This window comes from Bos indicus x Bos taurus, chromosome 12 (genome assembly GCF_003369695.1).
Source record: "Bos indicus x Bos taurus breed Angus x Brahman F1 hybrid chromosome 12, Bos_hybrid_MaternalHap_v2.0, whole genome shotgun sequence".
NCBI lineage: Eukaryota > Metazoa > Chordata > Mammalia > Artiodactyla > Bovidae > Bos > Bos indicus x Bos taurus.
In genome coordinates this window covers 71,482,960-71,502,319 of record NC_040087.1, presented here as the reverse complement: position 1 = coordinate 71,502,319, position 19,360 = coordinate 71,482,960, and the positions used below count along the sequence as shown (strand labels likewise).

Below are 19,360 nucleotides of genomic sequence, written 5' to 3'. Positions count from 1 at the left end.
TTCCTTTCCCGATTTGGAACCAGTCTGTTGTTCCATGTCCAGTTCTAACTGTTGCTTCCTGACATGCATACAGATTTCTCAAGAAGCAGATCAGGTGGTCTGGTATTCCCATCTGTTTCAGAATTTTTCACAGTTTATTGTGATCCACACAGTCAAAGGCTTTGCTATAGTCAATAAAGCAGAAATAGATGTTTTTCTGGAACTCTCTTGCTTTTTCCATGATCCAGTGGATGTTGGCAATTTGATCTCTGGTTCTTCTGCCTTTTCTAAAATCAGCTTGAACATCAGGAAGTTCATGGTTCACATATTGCTGAAGCCTGGCTTGGAGAATTTTGAGCATTACTTTACTAGCGTGTGAGATGAGTGCAATTGTGTGGTAGTTTGAGCATTCTTTGGCATTGCCTTTCTTTGGGATTAGAATGAAAAGTGACCTTTCTCAGTCCTGTGGCCACTGCTGCGTTTTTCAAATTTGCTGGCATATTGAGTGCAGCACTTTCACAGCATCATCTTTCAGGTTTTGAAATAGCTCAACTGGAATTCCATCACCTCCACTAGCTTTGTTCGTAGTGATGCTTTCTAAGGCCCACTTGACTTCACATTCCAGGATGTCTGTCTCTAAGTGAGTGATCACACATCATGGTTATCTTGGTCATGAGATCTTTTTTGTATAGTTCTTCTGTGTTCTCTTGCCACCTCTCATGTGAAAGGTGTTATTCTTATTATCCTTTGGGAATTTTAGAGCTTTGCGGGGCATGAAAGATAACCAGGCCTAGTCTTCCCAAAATTTATCCTGGGAAGCATCTGAGATTTAACACAGGTGCCTTGGACAATGAAGGAGAAATAGAGGAAGACACCCCATCTGTCTCCCTTACTGCCCATCCCTTGCAAACAGAGCCCTTTTCATTCATCTGGATGTTCACCTTAGAGATGGTATTTCAAGAAGGGGGTTCTATAGCAAACAGAAATATTCAAATTAATTTGTAGACCAAGCTTCTGATGTTGGAGGAGATAATGTCCCACCTTGCTCAGGATGATGCAATAGTATTAAGCATACAATATTTCATCATGGGGTGGGTGCTACTACCAAGCCATTCTGAGATTTAATCCAGCAGAGAGAGGAGACAAGGAAACTCACTTTTCAGGGCAATTTCCTGCAATATCGTTTGCTGCCTCTTATTTTCACTAGGGATAATATCGGCCTGACCTCCCATCACTCTTGGCTGTGTACCCTTATTCTGATGAAAGACTCTTTTCTCTCCTCTGTTCACCTACTAAGAAGGTCCTCAGTCCCCACCCACTCTGTCCAGATCTCAACCTTAGCCCTTTCTTTTCCTGAGACTCTTGATGACAAATATAGCTCCCAGGAATCTGCCACTCACTTAAACTCCTTTAACTTTATCGGACGGGCTTGGAATAAGTGCTCCTCTACCAGGAAACTGCTAGAGCCTTGACCACAGCTAATGGAGTAAAGTACCAGGGGGTCCTAACCCATGACTAGCCACCAAGTCATTCTGATTTCCCCTCCTGAGAATTATAAGGCCAGAAAAAAACATAAAAGTACAGCAGAGTCACTGCACCCATCAAAAGTGAGAGACCAGGGAGCTTGGGCACATGCATGCATCCTGTGACAGTGGCTCCAATACCCATGAGGACCCCAGTTCCTAGCTCCAGGAAAGTCAGCATTGCTCCAGCTGCGCAAGATGTCCATTTCCTTTCCATCAAGCCCTCTTCCTTTGAACTAACCTGGGTAGATTCTGCCACTAGCAACCAAAAAGCCTTGACTAAAACAGTCAGCACAGGTACAACAAAAGACTGCATACTAAAATTAATTGGGGAAATGAGATGTTTTTGTAAAGTTAAATTTTCAAATTACTACTTAGGAAGAAACTATTAGTGAGAACCTATTTTCATGAGGACTACAGAGTTTTGTCATCTTAAAAGCTGACAGAAATACATCTTTTCTTGAAACTCAGATCTAAAATTTTGAGCACCAATGGTCTCATTTGGTATTCTTTTTTTTTTTTTTTCCCCTTTGGTCTGATTTAATTGTTTTTAAACATGGTGGTGGCAAGAATATACAAAGAACTATACAAAAAAGATCTTCACGACCAACATAATCACATTGGTGTGATCACTCACCTAGAGACAGACATCCTGGAATGTGAAGTCCAGTGGGCCTTAGAAAGCATCACTACAAACAAAGCTAGTGGAGATGATGGAATTCCAGTTGAGCTATTTCAAAACCTGAAAGATGATGCTGTGAAAGTACTGCACTCAATATGCCAGCAAATCTGGAAAACTCAGCAGTGGCCACAGGCCTGAAAAAGGTCAGTTTTCATTCCCATCCCAAAGAAAGGCAATGCCAAAGAATGCTCAAACTACCACACAATTGCACTCATCTCATATGCTAGTAAAGTAATGCTCAAAATTCTCCAAGCCAGGCTTCAGCAATATGTGAACCGTAAACTTCCAGATGTTCAAGCTGGTTTTAGAAAAGGCAGAAGAACCAGAGATCAAATTGCCAACATCCACTGGATCATCGAAAAGCAAGAGAGTTCCAGAAAAACATCTATTTCTGCTTTATTGACTATGCCAAAGCGTTTGACTGTGTGAATCACAGTAAACTGTGGAAAATTTTGAAAGAGATGGGAATACCAGACCACCTGATCTGCCTCCTGAGAAACCTATATGCAGGTCAGGAAGCAACAGTTAGAACTGGACATGGAACAACAGACTGGTTCCAAATAGGAAAAGGAATACATCAAGGCTGTATATTGTCACTCTGCTTATTTAACTTATATGTAGAGTACATCATGAGAAACGCTGGGTTGGAAGAAGCACAAGCTGGAATTAAGATTTCCTGGAGAAATATCAATAACCTCAGATATGCAGATGACACCACCCTTGTGGCAGAAAGTGAAGAGGAACAAAAAAGCCTTTTGATGAAAGTGAAAGTGGAGAGTGAAAAAGTTGGCTTAAAGCTCAACGTTCAGAAAACAAAGATCATGGCATCTGATCCCATCACTTCATGGAAAATAGATGAGGAAACAGTGTCAGACTTTTCTTTTTTTTTTTTTTGGCTCCAAAATCACTGCAGATGGTGACTGCAGCCATGAAATTAAAAGAGACTTACTCCTTGGAAGAAAAATTATGACCAACCTAGATAGCATATTCAAAAGCAGAGACATTGCTTTGCCAACAAAGGTCCATCTAGTCAAGGCTATGGTTTTCCAGTGGTCATGTATGGATGTGAGAGTTGGACTCTGAAGAAAGCTGAGCACTGAAGAATTGATGCTTTTGAACTGTTGTGTTGGAGAAGACTTTTGAGAGTCCCTTGGACTTCAAGGAGATCCGACCAGTCCATTCTGAAGGAGATCAGCCCTGGGATTTCTTTGGAAAGAATGATGATAAAGCTGAAACTCCAGTACTTTAGCCACCTCATGGGAAGAGTTGACTCATTGGAAAAGACCCTGATGCTGGGAGGGATTGGGGACAGGAGGAGAAGGGGACGACAGAGGATGAGATGGCTGGATGGCATCACTGACTCGATGGACATGAGTCTGAGTAAACTCCGGGAGTTGGTGATGGACAGGGAGGCCTGGTGTGCTGTGATTCATGGGGTCACACAGAGTTGGGCACGACTGAGCGACTGAACTGAACTGAAACATGGCAATATCCTTTGGGGCTACTATTGGTTGCCTAAAATGCACTCAAACCCCCACCTATTCACTACTTTCTTTAAAAAATTTATAACACTGTCCTTTCAGCTGATAAATTTTGCTGTTATCAGCATTTGACTCCACCCTCAATCTTTATGTTTATAGCTGAGAACCAAGGAGACCCTACAAACAAGTGGGGTCCAGAAGAAGATTCTACAGGCTCTTAGCAAAGCCATAAGCAACTCTCATATTTAAAGACATAGTTTTTCTGATACTTTGTTTGATGAAGAACTGTTTCAGTGTCCTTTCAGATTCCACCAGAGGCCTGGGTCTATCCTCAGAACATATTATAATATAATCTATTTAGTGGTTTAACTACTGTCTATGTCTTCTAGCCTTGAATTCACGTCCAGATTATACACCTTTTGTAAACATCGACCACACTTCACACACAATCTATTACAAAAAGGAAACTGCCAGGTGTTAGTGGTCAACTGGCATTTACTAATAATACACCATAAACCCAGTGGCTTTCCAACCATTTTTGGTTTAAGATGGGAAGCCTTCTGTGCTTCTGGATTCTTACACAAAAATAGAAAACATATTAGTAAAATGAGTATTTTAAAAGTGGCTCTTACTGAAGTAAGACTGTAAGATATGTAACCCACTTAGTGACCATCTTGGTACATGTCAATATGTGGAAAAGTTGGAAAGATTAATTCTGATCACTACGGAGTCTACCAATGCATATGTCTTCCTTAGATCTCCCAGTGATCTGCTTAAAATGTAAATTCTCAAGAGCATGTGTGAGGTCTGAGATTCTGGATTGCTAACAACTCTAGGTTGCTGATGTTGCTGGGTCCAGGGACCACACTTTGAGTAGCAAGGAAGAAACTGAACATTTCTGATAATGTTCCTTTGTCACCCATACCCACCCCTGAGAGCTAAATAATCTTTGTCCTAATTTACCTCTTTGTTTGTTTTTAAAACGTCTAGTATTTGACAGAGATGTTTTGCAGCTGTGCTTTGAGAGAGATGCTGTGGCCAACCGCCCTGAACCACCTCTGACTTAACTACAGGAATGACCGTGCACAGATGAGACTGGAACTGTTTGAAAGTTATTTTTGCTTCATTACCATGTTAAGATTTCTATCCAAGGTGGGGATTTGTACTGGACTAGGCACAATTCCAGCCATGTGCAAAGGAGTGTGGAAGACTGCACATGTTCCAGCTAACCTGGCTGTTCCCTGAAATCTCTGCCCCTTTCCTGGAGCCCCAGTGACATGCCTGCCTCCTATCCCTTAAAGTTCCTCTACTCCCACCTCCCCTTGGGGAGAAGGTGTGTTTTGAGCATGGGCTCTCCCTTCATTCCTTAATCAATGAATAAAGCTTCTGCTCTACTATATACAACCGGGTTTAAAAAGTAGCATTTGTGATTCCAGGCAAAGAACCCATTCAGAAGTCACTGACCCAGTGGGAATCATCTATACCTTCTGTCTCAAGACCATTTAAATTGATTTTGTCTTATCTACATGTATAACTATTGCCCTTTTAAATTCCATTCTTTACTTTCAGGGGCTAACAACCACTTGTCATCTTTTTATTCACACAAATTAAATTAGAATATGGAGAAGGGGACAACAGAGGATGAAATGATTGGATGGTGTCACCAACTCAATGGACATGAGTTTGAGCAAATTTGGGGAGATGGTGAACCCTGGTATCCTGCAGTTATGGGGTTGCAAAGAGTCAGACATGACTTAGCAACTAACAATAACAACAGACATTGCTAGGACAGAGATTTTGTCTATTTTATTCACTGCTGTTAACCCAATGCCTGGACCAATGCCTCACTGGAACACCTTAAATAGAAGGCACTTGAATATTCTGAGTGAATCAATAAAACAAGCTCTTCTTCTATAAATAAGCAGTTTGTCCTCAAATTTCAGTCTCTATTGATATTTTGAACAATCTCTCTTTTTTTTAAGCTGTTGTTTTCTAACCTGGAGAAATTCATTTCAAAGTGAAGTGTCTGGTCCATCATATTGTCACCAACAAAACTCATTAACAATTCTTACAAAATAAAGGTAGAATCTGGGAAATAAGATAAAGTCTAACTCCTTTTTTCCCTTTTGGTTAAGTCAAATTTCATGTGCTCATAGAGTACTATGTGCAGAAGCTTTGCACCTAACTCTTCAGATCAGAGTCCCTAGTGGGAAACGGCTTTAAGATGGTGGTGGGGGGCAGGTGCAATGACAAGAAACCTGTAAAACACCCTTGCTTAGGGCTACCTTTGGGGGAGAGAACAAGAACTATAGAGTGCAAGCTCATACCTCTCCATTCTCTGATCAAGGAATAAAGATTTCCTTTACTTCTGAACTGAACTCAGCCTCATTCTGTTGGCACAAGCAACACCAGGTAGAAAGACACATGTTGGAGACTGACTCACCCAGGTTATAGAGACTCAGAAAATTCATATCAACACATCTATGATACACAGCCATTTTACCGGACACACTGGAAACCTCTATTAAATATCTATTACTAAAGATAAGCCAGTAACATCATGGGCAGCGCTGGTGTTAAGTTGATATGAACAGTGATGGCCAACCAGCCATTGACAGTCTGGACCCTTCTGATTGGGTACTGCCTGCTCCACTGGATGCTGAATACATTAAATATTAAAAGAGTTTTTAAAAGTTACAGGAATTCTCTCTTACCAAACCATAATTAAAGTAAAACATTTAAAATAACTCTACTTCAAAGTTATGTAAATTACTTATGGTTGAATTAATTGATTAACAAATGAACAAATGACTGAAAGAATGAATTGGGACAGATGGTCTAAAAAAAGCATAATTGATTAGGAAAGTCCAGGACTTGAGAGCCCCCTCATCCAAGGTCTTGTTCTGTCTTGTAACTTGGGGCAAGTCACACTGCCTGTTGCTAAATATGGTAGGACACTGACCTTGAAGGAGCAGACACACCTCACACATGGCCCCAGGGAACCCCTCTGCCACAGCCACCATAAATGCTTTGGAACAGGGTGTAATTGATACTTTACTTTTCCTAAGTATCAGAGGCAGGTGTAGGGTACTGGGAAACTAGACCAGATTAGTTCCTTTACCTGTGGATAACACATATGTCACACATGCTATCATATAGGAGTTTGGCTAACAGCTCACTCACTGTCAGGAATGGACAGTGGAGAAATTAACAGGCAGAAAAATCTCTAAGACAGTGACTCTGAAACACTGTACATCTGATGAAAGCTATGGAGCAAGTCTGCTAGAAAATGCTCATGGACTCAGCTTCATGATTTCTGAGGATTCCTAAACCATGAACCACAGGAAGTGGGGTGGCCTCAGAGAGATGTGGGCCAGGTAAGAATTGCTGATTCTGAGGGAACAGAACACCACCTATCACGGGACTCCTCCTGACATAAGAATGCACAACTATCTCCAAGAAGGGTATTTTTCCTGGCCCAGTGCACCTCAACTATCTTTCAAGGCAAAATGCACAGTCTCCATCTCATATATCTGAGAGAATTTTAACTGCCAACAGATGAAACCTCTCTCCTGCAGCAGATCTCTGAAACATTAGACAGTGTACAGAAACTATCACAAAAATTCTCTGAAGTCCTTACAACCTATTTTGGCTTTCTTTTTCACCAAATTATTTCCAGGTAAGTTCTGCAAGATGATAGATTCACTGGATTTCAGAGCTTCAGGCTTCTCGTATATGACTGAGGTCGAATGTCAAGACTCACTTCCTGCCTGTCTAACACAGCTACTAGCTGCTGCTGCTGCTGCTGCTAAGTCGCTTCAGTCGTGTCCGACTCTGTGCGACCCCATAGGTGCTCTCTATCTTCACTCAGAACTCTTAACCAAGAACTATATATTTCTTCATCTCCCTCAATACCACTATATAACCCAGCCAGCAATTTACTGCATTTAAATGATTCATTTATTAATGCTAATTGGGCAGTATTTATAGGAGAGTTGTATTTGTTCTGTTCTGTACATTATGCCTTTATCAGCTTTAAAAATATAATCTACAGTTTATAAGAACTAACCAAGAATCCTACTTTTGTCCCAGGCTGTTTTAACCATATTTTAATGAAGGAGAAGTTCTGAAGTATCAGCTGCTGCTGAGTCACTTCAGTTGTGTCCGACTCTGTGTGACCCCATAGACGGCAGCCCACCAGGATGCCCCAGCCCTGCGATTCTCCAGGCAAGAACACCGGAGTGGGTTGCCATATCAGAATGCCCATCTAATACAAATGTAGAAGAGCTGTCTGAAATTAACTGGAGTGAACAAGCATGAAATGTCTCTAAAAACATTCTGTAAATAACGTTTGAAGGCTTGACAATCTAAAATTCAGTTCAGTTTAGTTCAGTTGCTCAGTCATGTCCAACTCTTTGTGACCCCGTGAGGTGCAGCTCACCAGGCCTCCCTGTCCAACACCAACTCGTGGAGCCTACCCAAACTCATATCCATTGAGTCTGTGATGCCATCCAGCCATCTCATCCTCTGACGTCCCCTTCTCCTTCCGCCCTCAATCTTTCCCAGCATCAGGGTCTTTTCTAACAAGTCAGCTCTTCGCATCAGGTGGCCAAACTATTGGAGTTTCAGCCTCAACATCAGATCTTCCAATGAACACCCAGGACTAATGTCCTTTAGGATGGACTAGTTAGATCTCCTTGGAGTCCAAGGGACTCTCAAGAGTCTTCTCCAACACTGCAGTTCAAAAGCATCAATTCTTTGGCACTCAGCTTTCTTTATTGTCCAACTCTTACATCCATACATGACTACTGAAAACACCATAGTCTTGACTAGACAGACCTTTGTTGGCAAAGTAATGTCTCTGCTTTTTAATATGCTATCTAGGTTGGTCATAACTTTCCTTCCAAGGAGTAAGCATCTTTTAATTTCATGGCTGCAATCACCATCTGCAGTGATTTTGGAGCCCCCAAAAATAAAGTCTGCCACTGTTTCCACTGTCTCACCATCTATTTGCCATGAAGTGATGGGACCAGATGCCATGATCTTAGTTTTCTGAATGTTGAGCTTTAAGCCAACTTTTTCACTCTCCTCTTTCACTTTCATCAAGAGGCTCTTTAGTTCTTCTTCACTTTCTGCCATAAGGGTGGTGTCATCTGCATATCTGAGGTGATTGATATTTCTCCTGGCAATCTTGATTCCAGCTTGTGCTTCATGCAGCCAAGCGTTTACCTTAGGTCAGCTTCAACTTTCACTTGTGAAATTTGCCATTTTCCATGCTATTTGAAAAAGGTGAATACATAGAAGCTCTCCATTTTTACCAGTTAAAGAATTTTCTAAAAAATAGTTAAGTTCCCACTACTCCTAATAACTACATCCACTTCCCTGGATAAATTACAATGTTCCATTTAAACAGAACCAACTTTATTAAATTGCCCACGGTCTTTCCTTAATTATACAATATACTTCTGTAATAAACTTCAGCCATATCATATTCGAACAAAAAATAAACCAGATGCTCGGTGCTTATATGCAAAATTAAGCTCTCCCTGTGAAACCAAATTAAAATGAGCTCAGGAATGAAGTCAAGCCCTCACAAAAACAAAAACAAGCAAACAAAAGCAATTCTGCAGATTTCGTTTTGTGACTTGTTAGTCTTACTCACTTATCTGTTTTTCTCTTGCATCTGGGAAAACACACATATCCTTCCCCACTCTCAACCTTTTTATCAAGTTATCATATTAATTCAGTTTTGTAGGAAAAGGAGAGATTTTAAAAATCTCTAAAATTTCATCAGGACACTTAGTCCTAAAAACAATTTAAGTCAGCTATTTGCCAGACATTGCTTTAAATGCTTTACATACATTAATTCTCTTGATTCTCACACACACAAAAATGTTTGAGATTATTATTGGACTTTCATCCCTACTGTACAGAGAGTTGAGGGAGATAGTGGTTAAATTGCTTGACAAAGGTCTATCTGTCAGCATCTGGACTGGGATTCACATTCAGAAGAGCTGACACCAAAGTCTATTTTTCTGAGCACAGAGCACCACAGATCCCAAATTACACAGTGGTTCAAAACCACTATTGAAAAATAAAAGAAACCCATTCAGTTTACTCTGGGTAAAGTCAATGATCACTTTTTTGTTGGACAATTTTCAAACTTTAAATTTCACAGCTCTTTAATGGAATGTAATAATATGGAGCTTATACTTATGTGATGATCTAACACAAAAGACGTCTACACACACACACAGCTATCCCACATCAGTGCTGCTTAAGATAACTGTGCTTCAATCAAGAAGATCATGACTGTGCCAGTGAAGTGACTGGCAAAGTTATTCTGAACCTCTGTTCCAGCGGAACTGAGACATCACAACATCTCCACCTACATCCCGACTCCCTCTCCATTAATAGTTTAAAACTGTTTACTGGTGACAACCAAAGTTGTCTCTCTTATATCAAACAAACAAACAAAAAAAATGGACATAAAACTAAGGGGAGAGAAAATAAAGCTATATTTTTTAAATACTTAATGTTTATCCAAAATATATAAGGTATTCATTGTTTTACCTAATATTACAAACCTTAACCTCACCTTAAAAAATTTAGCAACTTGGATATAACAGGAACCAAGAGATGATGGCTAGCTTGAAGGCTAGCTCAATTAGGTATGAAACTCCTATAGTGTCTCCTTTGTGAAAGATATGAGTGGTTAGAGCATTTGACACCAAGTGAAATTAAACTTTCTTCATTTAAGTTTTAGGACTTCCTAATGTAGGAGTGAAATCTACTCACCCTGTCTAAAGATTTAACAATTGCTTAATAAACAAGAGCTCATTTGATTGTAGCTTATCTGATAAATCTGTGACTAGCTGGATTACACAGATGTTACCTTTTATTTACCTGGATATTTCTGTCAACAAAATTCTATTTAATTTTGAATCAAGTAAGAATAATATTCTAATAATACAAATTATTCATTATCTTGAAATTAGCATTTATTTTTCTTCCACTGATAGAGCTATGTCAAGAATAACATTTAAAAGTTGATACCAATAATGAATATTTCTGCCTACAGTATCACCCATTGGTGGAATGGATTAAGCCATAGTTGATGATCTTTTCACTTTTATGCTAAATAAAACAGAGAATATAAAGAAGATTTATACTAGGATGAGGCATAATTTTAAAATGTTATTAATAGGAGTGGGACACATCTGGTGAATTATCTGGACCATGTTCGCCAGTTGCAAGTTGGGACGAAAGCTGCAACGCTTAAAGCTCTTTCGGCATTGGGGGCAGATGAACTGCCGTGGAGGGGCTGGAGGCGGGGCCAGGTGAGTGCCAGGGTACAGCTCTTCGTCGTCCTCATCGTATTCTTCCAAAATCTCCTCCTCTTGCAGGTAGACGTTAATTCTCAGGTCATGTCTCAAGCCTCCCAGGTAGTAGTTCGTATCTTCCTCCTGGTCCCACACATAATCCATGCTGTCCCTTATGCCACCATCACCGACCCAGGGTTCATCATCCTCTTGGTCCTGGAACAACTCCTCGTCAGCATTCCCCTGGTATAAAACCTCCCGAATGGAGTTGCCCCATCCACCGATGGCCCCTACTGCCTCCTCGTCCTCCTCGTCCTCCTCCCATTCATCGTCCTCTTCCTCCCTGTCTTGCTCATTATCTTCCTTGCCCCACTTTGTTCAGAGTAAGGCTTTAAAAACTCTGGATGTGCTATTTTCACTAAGCCTAGCACTAAAGACAGTATTTTTGAAGTTGTATGAAATGAAATTGGTTGGAAGAAAAAAATTAGAGAAGTATATGTTTTAGATATGGGTCTTTGTCAAAAATTGAAGAAAACTGGTGAGATGTACCGTAGCAGTCATCACCAAGCATTGACTTCATCAGCCTGCCCATAATCTACTGGAAATCTTAAACCTTGCTGTCAGCATAACTGTTGTGAAAAGTAGTCCATCTGATCCCAGTTTGCCTTGGTTTTCAAAAATCTGAATGCTGTTCAGAGCATTTTCTGTCATGCACTGAGTTTCCTTGATCAGAAAACTTGGTTCACCTGAATTTATGGACAGAACAACTAACTTGGGACACCAATGATAAAGAATCTGTACTTTAAAACTTTAAGCAGAATTTAACACATTGAAGCTTAAAATACATTGACCCTGAAATGTCAAGGAACAGACACCAACATCACTGCTTGTTATGAAATGAGCACTTTAAGCACTTGCCAAAAATCTCTACAAATAGCACACTCATGTGAAAAATGTCAATTTTCTTGGCTAATCTTTCGAGAACCAGATTCGTGAATGTTATTTCCAGGGGAAAAAAAGGGAAAATCTAAAACTATTTTGGGTGATGTTTTGTTGACCTCTTAAAACCTACCTGTGGTAGCTTTGGGAAGAATGTCTCATGTTTCACACTTAATGTTCAGTTCTCACTGGAAGAACTTCAGGAGTTTGTGGAATTCAAAGTTGGATTGTTTTGACTAGAAATTTTCAGATTTTAATCCTTCATTATTCCATTTTTCTCCGTATATCTTAAAAGCTTTTTTTTTTAAATTGGTATAACTAACTGTGGGAGAAAACACTGCAAGAGTGTTGTCAAAGCAGCTTGTGTTTTGTTGCATTTTCTACACCATCCAGGAAAGAAAAGGCTTAACAGTGACATGGTTATTATATCATTTGAATAAATTTTTGCCTTCCAAAATTAAAAAATAAATAAATAAATAAAATGTTATTAATAGGATCATTTTACTCTCCAAAAATAAAGAATAATAAATTTATAGTTCTCCCAAGGGAAGTAAATTTTATGAGCCCAGGCATGCTGACACCAATAGGAGAAAAAAGAACACAATTCTGAAAATAATGTCTACCTATAAGAAAGAAAGAAATTTCCTTCTTAATTTCTCTCTTTTTCTAAATTTTTTATTGAAGGATAATTGCTTTACAGAATTTTGTGGTTTTCTGTCATACATTAACAAGAATCAGTCATAGGTACACCCAAGTCCCCTCCCTCCCAAACCTCCATCCCATCTGCCTTCCCATCCCACCCTTCAGCATGTCGCAGAGCCCCTGTTTGAGTTCCCAGAGGCATACAGCAAATGTCCATTAGCTACCTATTTTACATATGGTATTGTAAATTTCCATGTTATTCTCTCCATACATCTCCTCTTTTCCCTTCTCCCTTCTCCCCTCCCCGCCATGTCCATAGGTCTGTTCTCTATATCTCTTTCTCCTTAATTTCTTTCTAAATATTTAAAGGTAATAAAAAGATTAATCTGTCATCCTGAGAACTTCTCAAAGCTAAATCTATGGGGTTTTTTATTGTGAGAAAATACATATAAGGCAAATCCAGATGTACTCTGGTATCTATTCAAACATCTTTGTATAGAAAAGAAAGAAATGGATACCTTGTTTTCCTTACCACATGCTCAAAAAATACACATTTTCATTACATGTCTCAATCAGAGTGAAGATAATATCAGTCACTGAACCAAAAGAACACTTCTAGAAACATCCACTTGAAGTTCAAAGAGAAATCACTAATTATTGACTTAGCCCAAAATTAGGGACTTCGACTGAAAATCACCCAGGGCAGACACTCTGGTTATTCTGTTGCCAAGTCATATCTGACTCTTCATGACCCCAAGGACTGCAGCATGCCAGCCTTCCCTGTCCCTTACCATCTCTCAGGGTTTTCCCAAGTTCATGTCCATTGAATTGGTGTTGCCATCCAACTGTCTCATCCTCTGTTGCCCTCTTCTCCTTCTAGTGATATAGTAACAATATGCCACTCTGTAGCACTACTTTCTCCTAACAGTAGACCCAGATGCAAGACTTTCCCATCGTGAGGAGCATGACTGTATTTGGAATAATGCCTGGATAAAGATTCCTATACATGTAACATGTCTAAAATAGACTTTCCAGGTATTCAAGTGGTTGAGCTAGTTCCCCATATGATACAATATATGAAAATGCAAATGCAAAAAAGAAATGAAAGGAAAATATTTCCAGAACAGAGAACTTGATTTCATGATAGCTTTCCACATAACTACATTATTTTAGTAAACTTCCACTCAAAGTTTACTTATAATCTTTATTCTAGATACTAGAGTTTTGCCTAAATAAGAGGGAAATTTCTAACAGATTAATCCTGGTTACCAAGAATGAAAAGAACACTCAACAGATCATAATTGATTTCAGTACTTATGGAGAAAACATCATTGCTTACATTTCACCTACTGTCAAACATTTGTAACACACTTCTACAAAGCCTGAAGAGAAGTGTGTGTAGATATTTGTAAAAAGCAACATTAGAAGTGCTAGCTTCCCTCTTCTTTTCCTAATACATTTTCAGAGATGAGTTCTAGCATCTAGACAGTTTCCGATGGGTCAGGAGGACATTTCAGTATCACTAAGAGTCTGTTTAGAAATTGAGATGAATTTTCTGTAAGCTTAGAGATAATGATCTTAAATAAAGATCATTTACTTTATTTCCTAAATTCCTTTCACTCCCACAGATGTCATTTCATTTTGAAAACAATTCATCTTAAAGTTCCAAGAGAACAGTTGTTGTAAAATTTTCTGAAACCGAGGGCAACCTTTACATAACATACTATGAAAAAGATCTGCAGCATAGGGTTATGCTTGTCAGTGTGTATGTGGTGCGTATCTATGAACTGAGATCTCCAATTGACAGCTGTATTAAAATGTGAATCTGTATCTTTTCTATATGGGATCACAGAATATTGACACCATTTGATTTAAACAAACAATCCACTACCAGCAATTATTTACGTGTGTAAATGCCTTGAAAGACAGGGACTGACAGAATTTCAGTCAAGATGGCAGAATAGAAGGGTGTGCACTCATCTCCTGCAAGAGCACCAAAATTACCACTAGCTGTTGAACTCTCACTGACAAGAGGATGCTGGAACCCACCAAAAAAAGATACCCCACATTCAAAGACAAAAAAGAAGCTGCACCAAGATGGCAGGAGGGGTGCAATCACAATAAAATCAAATCCCATACCAGTTGGGTGGGTGACCTACAAATCGGAAAATAATAATACCAAAGAAGTTTTCCCACTGTGTGAAGGTTCTGAACCCCACATCAGGCTTCCCTGCCTGGGAATTCAACAAAGGGACTGGTAATTCCCAGGAAATCTGACCTTGAAGACCAGCAGGACTTTATTATATCCACAGGACTAAGAAAACCAGAGACTCCAGTCCTGGAGGACACAAGCTAACCTTTGTGCACACCAAGACTCAGAGGAAAAGAGCAGTGATCCCACAGGAGACTGAACCAAAACTACCTGCTACTGTTGGATGGTATCCTGAGGAGGCATGAATCAGCAGGAGCTCAACACAGGGACGGAGGCACTGGCAGCAGCAGCCTGGGAAGGTCTCCCTTGGCATAAGCCCTCTTGGAAGTGGCCATTAACCCTACCAAGGGTTGGGTCGCCTCAGACCAAACAACTAACAGGGAGGGTGCACAACCCCACCCATCAGCAGATAACTGGATTAAAGCTTTACTGAGCAAGGTCCTGCCCACCAGAGCAAGACCTAGGTTTTCCCACCACCAATCCCTCCCATCAGAAAGCTTACACAAGTCTCTTAGCTTCATCCATCAGAGGGCAGACAGAAGAAGCAAAAAGAATTACAGTTCCACAGTGGCTAAAACAAAAACCACATTATAGAAAGTCAATCAGGATGAAAAAGCAGAAAGTTATGTCCCAGATAAAGGGACAAGATTAAACCCCAGAAAAACAACTAAATGAAGTGGAGATAGGCAATCTTGCAGAAAAAGAATTCAGCATAATGATATGGAAGATGATTCAGGATCTAAGGAAAAGAGTGGAGGCAAATATTGAAAAGATGCAAGAAATGTTTACCAAAGACCTAGAAAAACTAAAGAAAAAAACAAGCAGAGATGGATAATATACTAGAAGGAATCAATAGGAGAATAACTGAGGTAGAAGAACAGATAAATGACCTAGAGGACAGAATGGTGGAAATCACTGCCATAGAACAGAATATAGAAAAAGAATGAAAAGAAATGAAGACAGCATAAGAGACCTCTGAGACAACATTAAACACACCAACATTCGCATTATAGAGGTCCCAGAATGAGAAGAGAGAGAGAACGAACCTGAAAAAAATATTTGAAGAGATAATAGCTGAAAACTCCTCTAACATAGAAAACGAAATAGTCCACCAAATCTGGGAAGCACACAGAGTCTCAGGCGGGATAAACCCAAGGAGGAACACGCTGAGACACAGAGTAAACAAACTGACAAAAACTAAAGACAAAAATAAAATATTAAAAGCAATAAGGCAAAAATGACAAATTACATGGAAGTGAACTCCCATCAGAATATATTAAGAAGATGTGGCAAGAATACACAAAAGAACTGTATAAAAAAAAAGATCTTCATGACCCAGATAATCACAATAGTGTGATCATTCACCTAGAGCCAGACATCCTGGGATGCGAAGTCAAGTGGGCTTTAGGAAGCATATGAATAAAGCTAGTGGAAGTGATGGAATTCCAGTTGAGCTATTTCAAATCCTAAAAGATGATGCTATGAAAGCGCTGCACTCAATATGGAAATTTTGAAAGCAAATTTGGAAAGCTCAGCAGTGGCCACAGGACTGGAAAAGGTCAATTTTCATTCCAATTCCAAAGAAAGGCAATGTTAAAGAATGCTCAGACTATTGCACAACTGCATTCATCTCACATGCTAGTAAAATAATGCTCAAAATTCTCCAAGCCAGGCTTAAACAATACGTAAACTGTGAACTTCCAGATGTTCAAGTTGGTTTTAGAAAAGACAGAGGAACCAGATATCAAATTGCCAACATTTGCTGGATCATCAAAAAAGCAAGAGAGTTCCAGAAAAAACATCTATTTCTGCTTTATTGACTACGCCAAAGCCTTTGACTGTGTGGATCACAATAAACTGTGGAAAATTCTGAAAGAGATGGGAATACCAGACCACCTGACCTACCTCTTGAGAAACTTATATGCAGGTCAGAAGCAACAGTTAGAACTGGACATGGAACAACAGACTGGTTCCAAATAGGAAAAGGAGTACATCAAGGCTGTATATTATCACCCTGATTATTTAATTTATATGCAGAGTACTTCATGAGAAACACTGGGCTGGATGAAGCACAGGCTGGAATCAAGATTGCTGGGAGAAATATCAATGATCTCAGATATGCAGATGACACCACCCTTATGGCAGAAAGTGAAGAGGAACTAAAGAGCCTCTTGATGAAAGTGAAAGAGGAGAGTGAAAAAGTTGGCTTAAAGCTCAGCATTCAGAAAACTAAGATCATGGCATCCAGTCCCATCACCTCATGGCAAATAGATGGAGAAACAGTGGAAACAGTGGCAGACTTTATCTTTTTGGGCTCCAAAATCACTGCAGTTGGTGACCACAGCCATGAAATTAAAAGACGCTTACTCTTTGGAAGAAAACCTATGACCAACCTAGACAGCATATTAAAAAGCAGAGATATTACTTTGCCTACAAAGGTGTGTCTAGTCAAAGCTATTATTTTTTTTCAGTAGTCATATATGGACGTGAGAGTTGGACTATAAAGAAAGCTAAGCATGAAAGTATTGATGCTTTTGAATTGTGGTGTTGGCGAAGACTCTTGAGAGTCCTTTGGACTGCAAGGAGATCCAACCAGTCCATCTTAAAGGAGATCAGTCTTGAGTGTTCATTGGAAGATCTGATGTTGAAGCTGAAACTACAATATTTTGGCCACCTGATGCAAAGAGCTGACTCATTTGAAAAGACCCTAATGCAGAGAAAGATTGAAGGTGGAGGAGAAGGGGACGACAGAGGATGAGATGGTGGGATGGCATCACTGACTCAGTAGACATGTTTTGGCAAGCTCTGGGAGTTGGCGATGGACAGGGAGTCCTGATGTTCTGCAGTCCACGGGGTCGTTAAGGGTCGGACATGACTGAGCAACTGAACTGAGCTGATCTGAACTCCCATTATTCTATCAGCAGATTTCTCAACAGAAAATCTACAAGGAAACAGCCTGATATATTTAAAATAATGAAAGCAAAGAAAGTAAAACCAAGAATACTCTACCCAGCAAGACTCTTGCTTAAGATTTGTTGGAGAAATCAAAAGCTATCCAGACAAGCAAAAGTTCAGAGAATTCAGCGCCACCAAACCAACTTCATAATAAATGCTAAAGGAACTTCTGTAGGCAGGAAATTCAAGAGAAAGAAAAGACTTACACAAAATAAACCCAAAACAATTAAGAAAATGGTAATAGGATCACATATATTGATAACTACATTAAATATAAATGGATTAAATGCACCAAAAAAGACAGAGACTGGCTGAGCAGATGAGAACATGTTGCATGGATGCATTTCCACTTACCATGTTACTCTGCTTGATCCTCCCAAATTGTATGTGATTATTGTATATTATTAAGTTAATCATGTTCCCTTTATGACTTGCAATTTTAATTTTTTTTTTTTTGGTCTGGCTATTGATTTATTTTATGAACATCTTTTACTATTGTGATTATGTAACCGTTATTCACATAATACCATTGTATCATGATTGGTCAACAGAAAAATAATAAAAATCTGCATCATCATTAAAAACTGCTATTTAATACAAAACCCTGTAATCACTGTTTAAAATCCAGATGCATATCAAAATTATCTTGGAATTTTTTGAAAAATATAAATACCAAGGTATTGCTTTTTTTTTCTCTCCAGAACTCCAGATGTTTCTAATAAGCAGCCATGTTTAAAAATAATTAGACTATATGGGGATCTTTTAATTTTACCTAACTTGTTTCGCTCTTTCTATTTCATATTCAGTATTCCCATTTCATTTATTTGTTTTCCAAAGTCTCCATCTTTTTTTATTGATGTATTTTCTCAACCCCTTATCAAGCATAGTAGAAAAATTTGTGTATACATATATATAAATAATATGCATAATATATGTATTTTAGAAAACTGAACAATTCTTGCCTAACTAAAAAATTTATGACATTTTGATTCCACTTGTTTGACTTAGTATGAATAGAATGCTAGATGTCTAATTTAAAAACAAAATAGACATGCAACAAGTAACAGAGGTTTACTGTATAGCACAGAGAACTATAGTTGATATCTTACAATAACCTTTAATGGAAAATAATTTCAAAAATAATGTATATGTATAACTGAATCACCTTGCTGGGCACCTGAAACACTGTAAGTCAACAATGTTTATATATATATATATAAAGAAAAAAGTTAAAAATAAACACTTTAAAAGAAAGAGGTCCAACAATCTAATACCACAGTATTAACAATGACATCCCTCTTGTGTGGGTGTCAGGTGTTGGGAAATTACCTTACATGATTTTTCCCAATCACTTGCTCTCAGATGCTCTTGGATGGTCTTTTGCAAATTATTTTTCAGCCCAGCAAGTTGATATCACTACTTCCTTGTTTCCAAGTTTAATAATGGAATCTCTCTTTCTCCCTCTAATTTAGACACATTATCTTTATTTGGGAAAAAAAATATCTTTCTAACTATCTATTTAACAATAGGCCACATCACAATAACCTTTGCACATGATGACTTTAACTGGGGGCACTTTTTTTGCATGCAGTATAATTAAGGATTTATTTGAAATACCTTATGTT

The 19,360-nt window shown here is 39.0% G+C and overlaps 2 protein-coding genes across 2 annotated transcripts in view; both read right to left on the bottom strand.

The window, feature by feature from the left end:
* Positions 1 to 19,360, bottom strand: part of LOC113902126 (multidrug resistance-associated protein 4-like) — a 205,451-nt gene that overhangs the window by 93,205 nt on the left and 92,886 nt on the right. The window lies entirely within an intron of this gene.
* Positions 10,832 to 11,548, bottom strand: LOC113902070 (tripartite motif-containing protein 52-like). The gene is made up of 2 exons (XM_027557050.1): positions 11,537 to 11,548; positions 10,832 to 11,359 (listed from the first exon to the last, which is right to left on the bottom strand). The coding sequence occupies exons 1-2, from the start codon at positions 11,546 to 11,548 to the stop codon at positions 10,832 to 10,834; spliced, it is 540 nt and encodes a 179-aa protein (XP_027412851.1).